Source organism: Cucurbita pepo, chromosome 9 (assembly GCF_057944985.1).
Source record: "Cucurbita pepo subsp. pepo isolate OVF chromosome 9, ASM5794498v1, whole genome shotgun sequence".
In the NCBI taxonomy this organism is placed as follows: domain Eukaryota; kingdom Viridiplantae; phylum Streptophyta; class Magnoliopsida; order Cucurbitales; family Cucurbitaceae; genus Cucurbita; species Cucurbita pepo.
Genome location: NC_141806.1, coordinates 11793245 through 11805131, shown reverse-complemented (window position 1 = coordinate 11805131; position 11887 = coordinate 11793245). Strand labels below are relative to the sequence as shown.

Sequence of the window (11887 nt, the reverse complement as noted above, 5' to 3'; positions counted from 1 at the left end):
AAAAAAGCAAGGAGAAGGTGAAGAAACAGAACCCAACACTCTCTCCCAGACACAGCTTTTTCCTCTCTTTGCGCCAATTATTCAACTTTCTCTCTCTACTTTTCTCTCTCTTCCCTCATTTTCATGTGTCGCTCTCTTCTCTGAAAAGACAAAACCGTGGATCTATGAATCTCTTCTTCCCTCTTCCATTTTTTCCTCTCCTTTTCTCTTCTTCTATCTCTCCCTTCAACACCCATCTTCCAATTTCTTCTTATTTTCTCTCCTGATTCAAGAAATTAGGTTTTCATTTCCTGATTCTGTTCATTCCCTTCAGATCTATCCCCTTTTTAATACCCATTTCCGCCTCCCCTGCAAATCCCATCTCTGTTTTCTGCTTCCCCTTTTGATTTCATCCATACCCATCTTCAATTTCCTTCAATTTCTGTAGTTTTTTCTCTTTCTGGGTTTGTTCTTGATAATGTCGTCCTTGCGCTTAGATCTGACATCTAAGATCTACCCAGAACCGGACTCTGTTTTCTCTGTTAATGACCACTTTGATCATCTTCCGGATTCCCTTCTTCTTCTTATTTTCAATAAGATCGGTGATGTGAAGGCCCTTGGTCGATGCTGCGTTGTTTCTCGAAGATTTCACTGCCTTGTGCCTCAAGTGGAGAACGTTGTTGTTCGTGTGGATTGTGTTATTTCTGATGATGAATCGTCTTCTTCCTCTTCCTCCTCTGGTAAATCTCGTGGTCCTTTTTTCAATATTTTCCGGTTTGTATTTGGCGGCATTGTAAAGCCCCTCCAAGCGTTGGGTCAGTTTTTGGGTCAGACACGAGCGTCATCGAGTTTAGCCTCGTCTTCCTCTACTTCGTCTCTTGCGGTTGGGACCCAAGAGGATGGCGAAATCGATCAAAGTGGGGTGACCCATCACTCCCCGACCCAAGTTCTTAAGAATTTTAACGAGATTCGTTGCCTTCGGATCGAGCTTCCTAGTGGGGAATTGGGTATTGATGATGGGGTTTTGTTGAAATGGCGAGCTGATTTTGGATCCACTTTGGATAATTGTGTGATTTTGGGTGCTTCTTCGGTGATTCAACCTGGCTCCATCAAGTCCTCGACTCAAGATAATGGTATTGATGGAGGGCTCTGTATTGGCATTGGCGGCGCTAGCGATGATAATGGTAGCATACCCGAATCCTTCTACACCAATGGAGGTTTAAAATTGAGAGTAGTATGGACAATTAGTTCGCTTATTGCGGCTTCCGCTAGACACTATTTGTTGCAACCAATAATAGCAGATCACAAGACATTGGATAGTTTGGTTCTAACTGATGCGGATGGACAAGGGGTTCTGTGTATGAACAAAGATCAACTTGAGGAGTTGAGGGTGAAGCCATTGTCTGCTTCCACGGCTTCTAAGAGAACCCTTGTACCAGCTCTGAACATGAGACTTTGGTATGCCACACACTTAGAATTGCCTAATGGGTTAATATTGAAAGGCGCTACCCTGGTCGCTATCCGACCGAGCGAACAGTCTGCAACGAAGAAGGACGTTTCTGACTGCTCTTGGGCTTCAACAGCCTTTGAAGAACCATATAGGACTGCTGCAAAGATGTTAGTGAAGAGGAGAACGTATTGCCTTGAGATGAACTCGTTCTAAAAGTACAAATAGTAATTCGAGGTAAATTCTTAATGCATACAAGCATTGTCCTAGCTTTTGATTCTTGCAAGATGAGTTTTGTTCCAAGTTTAGAATCGAATTTGCTCGTGGCCCTTGGTTATTACCACATAGTACGTAGAATGCTCGTTTCGATTCTTTCTTGGATGAAATGAACCTAATACACTGTCCATCATGTGAGTGATTGGGCTTATTATACATGTTCTTAGGATTAAGTACATCGAACGAGTTCATAAGAATCTAAGTTATCTGATATCACTGTGTGGTCTGCAAAACTTTACTTGTTTTCTTGTTCATGCTGCTTTCAAGTCTTCAACTATTCTTATATCGTAACCGTATTAGAGTTCGGGTTTTCAGGTATAGAAGAGATATGGTACAAAGGGAGGAGGAAACTGCACACCATCAGAAAATGAGTATCAAGAAGAAGTTCTTACTGATATGCAGCCTAAGATAATTCGAAACCATTTTCTGAGTAGAGTGGCTAGAGAGGGGAAAGAAACGAAACGAAAACTCATTCGTTCGCGTTCGTTTCGGGAAAAGGTGATAGTTGGAAATGCATCTGCAAATGCATCTGCTGGTTGTTTTTGTTACAGGCATTTGCTATTTGATGATGATGTAAAAGCTTTGAGTTTGTAGTCCCTTGAATATGTGAATACTTTAGGTAAGAAGACTTGATTATGATCTCATGTGATATAGTTTGAAGAAGTTTATAAATGTAAGGCTTTGTTATGTGATAAGTGTCTGAAAAACAAATGGGATTATTAGGCATGAAGCTTTGTACACTCTGAGAACATATATATTATGCAGAAACAGTGATATATGTAGAAAGATTGGTGAGTTTTGCCTTGTTCTTGTTCTTAGCTGTTTGTTTCTATTATTGAAGCTTTGACACTCATAAACTGGGCTTAGTGGTGGTCTGTGATGGACCTTATCTTGTTGCTAGACTGTCTATCTGTTTGTACTGTTGAGTGTGAACGAAGAGGCACCTTTTTTTGTGTGTAGGTCAGGTGTGTCCATGGCTTATCCATAGGTTCTTTAGCTGAGAAAGTTGTTCATGATGTGTTTGTGGAAAATGAGTTGGAATGTTATGACAGCAAACTCCAATGATTGGAGGAGATTCATTTCAGGTCGTAGGCTGGATTACAGGCTTTCCTTTTGATTTGAATGGAATGGAATGGAATTTCCCTCTTGTAATGTGATTCTCCCGCGGTATCTAGGTGTGCCCGCTACTCGCCTTAGAATAGGAGTTAGTGATAACTTTTGCAGCTATTGGACTAGTTTTGTGAGATGTGTCAACTAGGAGGCTGAGTCATGAAAGAGGGTGGACACGAGGCAATGTGCACGCTAGTCTCCGAAGGAGGTGGATTGGGGAGTCCTACATCGATTGGAGAAGGGAACAAGTGTCAGTGAGGACGTTGGGCCTCGAAGGGAGGTGGATCGTGAGACCCCACATCGGTTAGAGAGAAACGAAACATTTATAAGGGTGTGAAAACCTCTTCATAACAAACGTGTTTTAAAAACCATAAGGGAAAGCTTGAAAAGGAAAGCTCAGAGAGGACAATATCAAACAAAACACTCTACCTCCTCCGTCCGTCCATCTCTGAGCTCAATAATGAGAGTAATGAATAGAATAAACAAAAACTAATTATTGAATTAGCTGTGTATGGTTGATTAGTGCAGCTGTTCGTCATGTGAAACATCTTGTTCTTAGCTTTGTAGAGTTAAGAATGCACGTGAAATGAAGTCCTTATTGAACCCAAACACACGCCCAATCTCTCTTCTCCATACCCTTGACTTTTCACCAATTATTAACTTCTCTATATATCACTATCTTACATTATCTACAGAAACTGATATCAATTTGCTGTCATTTCTATTTCATTTCCTGCCACAAGATTAAGTGATGACATGTTCATAGTTTTTGGCTGCTGCTTTCTCAATTCTGATTCCTAAGCCAACCATGATTCAGATTATGATCGAAATCAGAATTTCGGGGTGCCGAGATTCATAGCAGATTGGGTTATAACAACAAAAACAGTACAGCAGAATGTTCATATGCCCTGAAGTGGAGATTTGAGACGATTAACGTAAGGTTGTTATCGTCGAAGGGATATCTCAACCATTTTTTTTAGTTCAACTACACGTGGAGGTGGGATTCAAACCTCTAACGAGGACGTTGACATATAACTTAGGTGTAAGCAATAAGTTTCAAGAACAAAGCATGCATTGGTTGTGAAAGATTACACATAAACAGATGAAAACACAATGAGAATCAATACGAGAAGTGAAGGAACCAAAATGGTTGAAGCAATGGAAAAGGAAAAGTGTTTCAGAAGAATAAAAATGTGTAGTAATTCACTCACGATGGGCGCTACGGTCCATCTCTCGTGCTCCATCTTCATGACCTGCCACGGAAAATGATATCCACTGCATAAGCAAACAGGTATCTCTACAAACCAACTGGTTTCACATAGATATACTGATAGATCCAGAATGAACAGAATAATTCAAAGACAACTTCTTAATTTCATGTCATGGAAAGCTTTGAATCTGTTAAAACAAAGAATGATATTCCCAATAAATCAAGCACAGAATAGTTCAAAAGGATTCTAAGAAAGTGAAATGATCAACCTAGAAATCTAATCCTGTTTGCATTTACTTTATTCTATTGATCACAAGAGGTAGCAGCTTTATTTGTGTTCTTCCACTTTCATTTGATTTCAAAGTGGTGAAAAGTACTATCTAATCTAAAGCTCAACAAAAAGCAGAAATTTGAAATGACTTTTTAGAGTAGTAAGCTACCTTATCTTTAATATTAAGTGCGTCTTTTGATATCTGTAAAATTGTAAAAACAAATCTAATTGTAATCGTAAAAAATCTTGTATCGTTTAACTACTACGGTTAGCCTCATACGTGGCGAGGTTCTAAAACGGGTGTTGAGAAGAGACATGTATAGTTCATATGACTTCATCTCATATAAGAATGAATTGATCTTGTTGTGAGATCCTACATCAGTTAGAGAGGGGAACGAAACATTTTTTATAAAGGTGTGGAAACTTGTCCCTAGGAGACGCGTTTTAAAAACCTTGAGGAAAAGTCCAAAGAGGACACTAATATCTATCCTACCGATATAGATATGCTTCTACATATCTCAATATGCTCAAATGCACATGCATTTCTAGTTCTAGAACACACCGACAAAGATGATCCTTCGAAGTAAACTTGTTTTATCTTCTCCTAATATCCAAATACGACATTCAAATTCATCAAGATATTCGATTATTACCTTTAAAAGTACTTTAAAACGTTTCAAAAGTCCTATAAATTATCTCCATGACCATGTGATTCACTAGCACTACCAAAAAAGTTTTGTTTTCTAGTATCCTACATGCTTATATACTTGCCTTCCTTGCACACCAACAGAGCTTCTTCACTATAACTTACCATGCATACTCTTCCTAAGATTATAGGTCTTATAAAAACACTACAAAGTTGACTGATTGACTTACAAGCACATGCAAGTTCTTACACTCTGATCTATGAGATAAGCAAACTATATTCCTAAAGTACCCTATGGAGTAGCATGAACAATGAGATTAAAAAATAAACGGTAGAGTTTATAGCTCTCCTACAAGGTTTAATAAAAGAGGAATAGGGTGTGTATAGGCCTTAGGGGGAAGGCAGGGAATAGGGTATTCTCGTTTGAGGCAATGGTTGAACACACACTTGGGTTGGTGGGTTGGCATTTCACCAAGCCCCATGAAACCCTAGCTAGCTAAAACACTACTAATGCTACTGAAACAGCCATTTAACGAAGAGGGAGACAATGAAAAGTTGTCCTCTTTTGTGAAAGTGCGCTGCTTCCACTGAGTGACAAACACATGACATGAGCATTGTTAGGGAAAAGCTTCTAATGCCTGTCATGGCCATATAAACATGAACATATGATGCTAGAGAGAAGGGAAACCAAGAGGACAACACGCTGGGGAGTGCCCAGTGGGGGACATTAACCCTCACACTAATCTATGCAGGAAAGCATTAAAATATATGAAACCCATAAAAGCATGTGATGTTTCCAATAATTTCATGTTCTTGTGAGTATCATAAACAAATCAGACAGAAACACAACACAGCAGCAGCAGCAGCAGCTCATTGATTCAAAATGTGAAGAATTACAGTAATAAGAACAGGAAGAACAGGATTATAGACCAAGATTGATTATAAGAATTTGAAATGGGTTTTTGAAATACCTGGAAATCAGTTCTTTCCTTTACCCTTTTGATCAGAGTGATGGGTTCCATCAGCGTAACAGAGTTGCCAGCTACCATCAAACAAGTGCTGATGATTTTCCAACTGTACTGGAGTAGTCGCCGGCGACGGAGCTCCGATGAAGAAGGGTAGGTTGGATCCGTCGTGAGGAAACCTCTGGAGGTAAGGTAAAAGAGACGGTGAGATATTGGACTGAAGGGTCCCCCTATTGCAACCAGCAAGGCCGGCAGAGATGGTGAAGTTGAGATTATAATCGTTCAAATTATCCGGGACAAATGAGAAATGTTGAAGCCGATCTTGTTGGGTATTTTCACCGGCCGAGACATTGAATTGCGGAACCGACATTGGCAATTGGTGTGGATTTCCCAAGAAGATTTGTCCTGAAAATCCCGCAGATTGATTATGGCCAGGCCGTGAAGATGAAGACGACGATGGTTCTTGGCCGATAATCCCAGATGAGGTCAAGTAATCCATCGCCGTCGCTTTGTCGAACAAATTCGGCTCCACGGCGGTGTTTTCCGGTGCCGAACTGGTACGATTGGTGGTGGCGCCGCCGCCTGTTAGAAGCTCAGTGAAAGATTGGTTGTTGGGAATGGATTCTTGCTCTTTTTCCTTCTCTTTCGCAGTTCTTTCCCTCGCTCTGTCGCGCGCTTTGGCTCGATTCACTAATATTTCAGAGCGGGAGAGGGATAATCCCGAGCCCTTGCTCGTCTCTGAGGTGCTACTACACGCAGACCTCGCTAATGAAAGCATCCGCCGCTGATTCTGTTGATGTTTTTTGGTGTCGCCGTCGAGCTCCATTTCCGGTGAATCAAACCCTTGGTCGGTTCCATCGCTACCCATTTTCTCGTCGCTAAAAGCGCCATGGAGAGACGGAAGCTCAGCGATGGCGTCGGCAGCTGCTTCGATCAACCACTCCACTGCTTTACTCGGCTGCTCGAAACCAAGCCGATCTTGAAGATCGTAGAATTGAATCGCTGTAGGAACGGAGAGACGAACTCGTCGATCTCGAAGCCCTTTCGATGTCCAAACCTTACTGTGTCGATCTTTGCCGCCAGAAGCTCGAGCAACCCTAATAATCCTCGACGAGTGGTGCCAACCACGAAGCCGATTAACACCACCACCACCACCATTACCGCCGCAGCCACCTGGTTCAACTCCACCGGCGGTGGCAGAAACAGAAGCAGAAGCAACCACAGCAACCCGTTTGGAGAATTCTTTGATTTCTTCATCATCTGGGGAGTGAACAATCCCCTTTTGCCCTAATTTGTTGGATTCATTTCCACGATTTCCAATTCGTGAAAACCTACAGGGTTGTTCTTGAATCTCCACCACCTCCATACCACTTTCATTCCTTTCTGAAACAAACACTAATTATACACAACACAACAACACAAAACCCTTTTACTCCAACAGAGAGAGAGAGAAACAGAAGCAAAAAAAAAAAAAAAAAAAAAAAAAAAAAAAAAAAAATGGTGGGTTTCGTTCAAAAGGAGATTGAATGGAGTGCAGGTGGGGTTACTGTCCTATACATATTGATGATGATAACTCAGACAGTACTTTGTCTCTGTAGCGATAAAAAGGCCTTTTTCTCCGCTTCGATATATCACATTCCAAGTCAGGAACAGCTCTATCGTTTAACCTTTTTCTTCTTCTTCTTCTTCTTCTTCTTCTTCTTCTTCTTCACCCTTCAACCATTTTCCCTCTCTGAAAATCAAAACCCATAAATTATTTCTGCAAATAAGAACACCCAGATAACAAAAACACTGATTAAACGTTTAAATCTGACCATTTATAAAGCAAAACCCAGAAACCCTTTCAGATATCTTCATTTATTTCGCTCTCTCTGCTCATTAAATGATACACAATACATTAATTCCAGTGCTTGAATTCTAAACATTGTTTATGTGTATATATTACCCACATATTCGATTTTGATCTTGTTTGAGAGGCAAGCCATGGCAGATATAGACATGAACACAGAGTACAAGAATGAATGATATACATAGACATGTATGAGCATATATATATATATATATAGATGTGTGTGTATATGTATATGTATATGTATATACCTGCTGCTAAGCTTTCTCTGGGTGATGTTTGTTGAGTGAGGAAGTTTGAGAGTGCAGAGGATTTATAAGGAAAGGAACTGAAGGGAGAAGGAGGAGGAGCTCGGAGTTCAAAGTGGCCCTTGAGCGGAAGGGCAGGCACTGCAATTGGGATGGCGTCCTCGCGTTTCTGATTTTGTAGACACTTTCAATTTTCGTTCTAGCTCTTTTTTTTTTTTTTTAACTATTTGGATTTCGAATCCGGACGTTGCACCTGATCGTCCTATCATTCTCTTACGGTCACGTTTGGTCCTGTCATTCCCTTACGATATAGTCACGTTATCTACTCCTTGCTTCTTAAGAGTGTGGTAACTATTCATGCCTAGGATTTAGAATCAGGATGTGGTACCTGATGGTCCTTGTCATTCCTTTACGACATGGTCACGCTATCTACTTCTCACTTCTTAGGAGTATAGACTACTATCTCCCACAAACCCCGTACGACATGGTCATGCTATCTACTCCTCACTTCTTAAGAATGTAGACCATCCCCATAGACCAAAACAAGTCATTTTAGAATGTTTTATCAAGTCATTCCAAGACGGTCATGCTACCTACTCCTCACTTCTTAGGAGTGTAAACTATCCCCACAAACCAAAACAAGTCATCCCAGTATGTTTTATCTAAGGTAGCTCAACATAAAATTGCTCCGTTCCAGCATGTTTTGTCGTTTTGTCCTCACTCACATGCATCTTAGAAAAATCTAACATCACCCAACACATAAAATTGCTCAATTCCAGCATGTTTTGTCTTTTTGTCCTCACTCACATGCATCTTAGGAATATCTGAGGACACCCAACACATAAAATTGCTCAATTCCAACATGTTTTGTCTTCACTCACATTCTACATGTACCCGTCATATACTCGAGTGTCACATAATCCATATAATTGTCTGATTTATACCGTTCCCATTGTTGAATCTTATTTTTTTAAAGAACATTTATTAATTTTGAAGTTTTTATCTATTTAGTCACTAATTGTAAACGTCCTTAACGTGTTTATTAATTTATCTAACTATCAATCACGAATCAATAATTCATCTTAAATTCATCCTATGATAATGTTAAGTCAACATTCAATTAATGATTCAACTCTACATTAAATTTTTAGGTTAAATTATGAGTTCGATCCTCACCCTATTCGTACTTCAAAATTTTCAAAGTTACGTAACATTAATAACGTCTCAGATAGATTCATACGTACTTTGTTTATATAACGTACACTACCGCTACCAAATACTTAAACAAACCCAACATTAACTCGTCGTATAATTAGTAAACAACACAGTAAGTACGTTAAAAGAAGAAACTAACCGTGATTTAATAAGTACAAAACTGAACAGTAAAAAAAGTGGGTTATTTCCAGGTCGGATCTCATGTTCGAATGAGCCCCATAACCGTAAGAAAGTAGGAACGGAGTACCTAAAAATGTATCTTCGTCTTTCTTCTGTTGTCCACTTTGGCCCGTTACGTATTGTCATCAGCCTCACGATTTCAAAACACATCTACTAGGTAAATGTTTCTACACCCTTATAAAGAATGCTTCGTTTCCCTCTCCAACAGATATGAGATCTCTCAAAAGTACTGTACGTCAAAGATCCCGGGACTTACTACAACGTTTTTTTGAAACATAACGATAACGTAAGTGCAATTAAGAAATAGTTGAAGGACTAAATTATAATATATATAATTTGACAAGAGCATTAAATGAAAATGGGTAATTTTCTCATATTTATTATTGTGATGCAAAAAGTTTACCAAAAAAGTTGGTGTTCATGGCTATGTTCTAATAATGGTGTCCATTCCATTAAATGACCCATACAAATATTTTCTTCATAAATTCCTTCCCAAACTTCTCAATAATTTCTAAAATTACCCACTGACAAAATTTAAAACACCACGAACATTATTCATTTCGATACGATACGTAGAACGCTTAACGATGCAGGTCTGATTGCCCTTAACTGTCATTATACGTTAGCATAAAACAATGTCGTAAGCAATCGTCATCAAAAACCCTGTAAAACATCGTCGTTTTGTTGTTGTTTTCGTTTCAACGCTCGTAACGACTTTGCTTTCAGATTATCGTTTGTAGTTTTCTTGCCAAGAAGGTAACGTGAAATGTGGGTATTGTGTGACGAAGTTCACGAGATCCCAAATTTTGACCTAATTTAGAATCCTTTATTAATAACACGACGTTCTGACTATTCTTACATATTTATTGTACTTTTTCATGCATAATTCTAACCATATTATTTATTATTTTTTTTCGTGTAGTTTAATATTAAAAATCATTATGCACACAAGAACAGCTGGACGAGCTACGAGTTAAATCAGTGGAATCTGTGTCAAACTTTACCTAAGTAACTAAGTGGTGGTACTTGTGTAGATATTTCGAAACTCGGGTAGCTCGTAAGTATGCTTATGATAGTTGTATAGTTGAATAGAGATTGATAACTTTCATACCCGAGTGAGGTTAATTTGATTACGAGAGAATTGTATTCGTGAATTGTGTTGTTTCCACTGAAATATTTGTACGCATCGTACTATAGGTACTGTTAGGGTTCCAATTATGCTAATAAATTTATTGCACGTTGAACTAGAAAACAACGTCAGTTTTGAAATAACAGTTGTGAAATGACTAAAACAGTCGTCCTCAACATACAATCTCAGTGAGCAGCTAACATCGTTTGAATATGACATCATAGCTAACCGTCATCATATAGTTACGATGGTTCGACTCGATGTCAATTCAAATTTGAAATTGTAGCTATCGTATTGTTGGTGGTTTTAAACCGTCATCATATCCTACAATGACACCCACAAAGATGACAGTTCATAAATAGTCACTATACCTATACAATGTCAATGAAGGTCAAAATCGTCATTTTTTTCCTTTTACAATATATAATTTGAAACACGAGTGATTATTGAATTATTTTTCGACCCATAAATTGAATATTATTGTTGTCCGTATAAATGTAACATAAATTTGAGAATATAACATTATTGTTTTCTCGATGACGTGCTACAAAACGTTAATTTAATATATTTTTTTTAATTTATTAAAATTATTTTAATTTTTTGTGTCAATAATATTTTAAAATATGGTGAGGATTTTGAATATTGTGTATTATTTGATTCGTTAAATTATTTTATTATAATTGTTAAAAAAATTGCATAATACATTATTTTTACCATATATATATAATTATTTTTTATTATATATTTTAATTGGAAGGTATCTTTTCAAAATATAAATTAATTAATTTTTTATTTTTATTAAAAATAAAAAAAATTAATAAATAATTCAACCCAAAAATTTTATGGTTTAGTTAAGTTGGGTCGGACGGATTGGGTCTGTCAGATGGACCCAAAATATTTTTTTATTTACAATATAATTATATACGTATATTTTATTTTTATTTTAATTATTTCGAGTAAATGTGTTTTAAAAACTTTGTGGGACCACACAAAAAGCTAACCGAAAGAGTACAATATCTACTAGTATAGCTTAGACAGTTACATTTTGAATTGAAATTTAGTTATATTTTATATAATAACATTTTTCTTTTATGAAACACGCGATTTTTAGTTGGAAAACATGTATCGCTTAGCTTGAAGAATATATTACTATAACCCAACTCAACCTACGAACACCCGTGATGAAAGTTTCACGTCGGCTAATTTAGGGAATGATCATGAGTACGAGTCGTTTTGGAGAAGCTCAAAGCAAAGCCGTGAGAGCTTATGCTCAGAGTGGACAATATCATATCATTGTAGATAATTGTGTTCATTTAACATGGTATCAGAGTTATGCTCTAAACTAAGAGTCGAGGTTCTTTT

The 11887-nt window shown here is 38.0% G+C and overlaps 2 protein-coding genes across 3 annotated transcripts; one reads left to right on the top strand and one right to left on the bottom strand.

The window, feature by feature from the left end:
• LOC111801409 (F-box protein At5g46170) lies at positions 1-2506 on the top strand. The gene is made up of 2 exons (XM_023685401.2): positions 1-1663; positions 2018-2506. Exon 1 carries the CDS (start codon positions 458-460, stop codon positions 1640-1642), a length of 1185 nt encoding a protein of 394 aa, XP_023541169.2. The 5' UTR covers positions 1-457; the 3' UTR covers positions 1643-1663; positions 2018-2506.
• A 1304-nt stretch (positions 2507-3810) lies between these two features.
• On the bottom strand, positions 3811-8171 carry LOC111801407 (transcription factor TCP2). Of its 2 annotated transcripts, none has more exons than XM_087127255.1 (3): positions 8005-8171; positions 5911-7663; positions 3811-4065 (listed from the first exon to the last, which is right to left on the bottom strand). In XM_087127255.1, the coding sequence occupies exon 2, from the start codon at positions 7268-7270 to the stop codon at positions 5918-5920; it is 1353 nt and encodes a 450-aa protein (XP_086983381.1). In that variant the 5' UTR covers positions 7271-7663; positions 8005-8171; the 3' UTR covers positions 3811-4065; positions 5911-5917. The 2 variants fall into 2 exon arrangements, with proteins under 2 accessions (XP_086983381.1, XP_023541167.2); XM_023685399.2 differs by having other exon boundaries at positions 5911-7636.
• Between the last annotated feature and the right edge of the window lie 3716 nt (positions 8172-11887).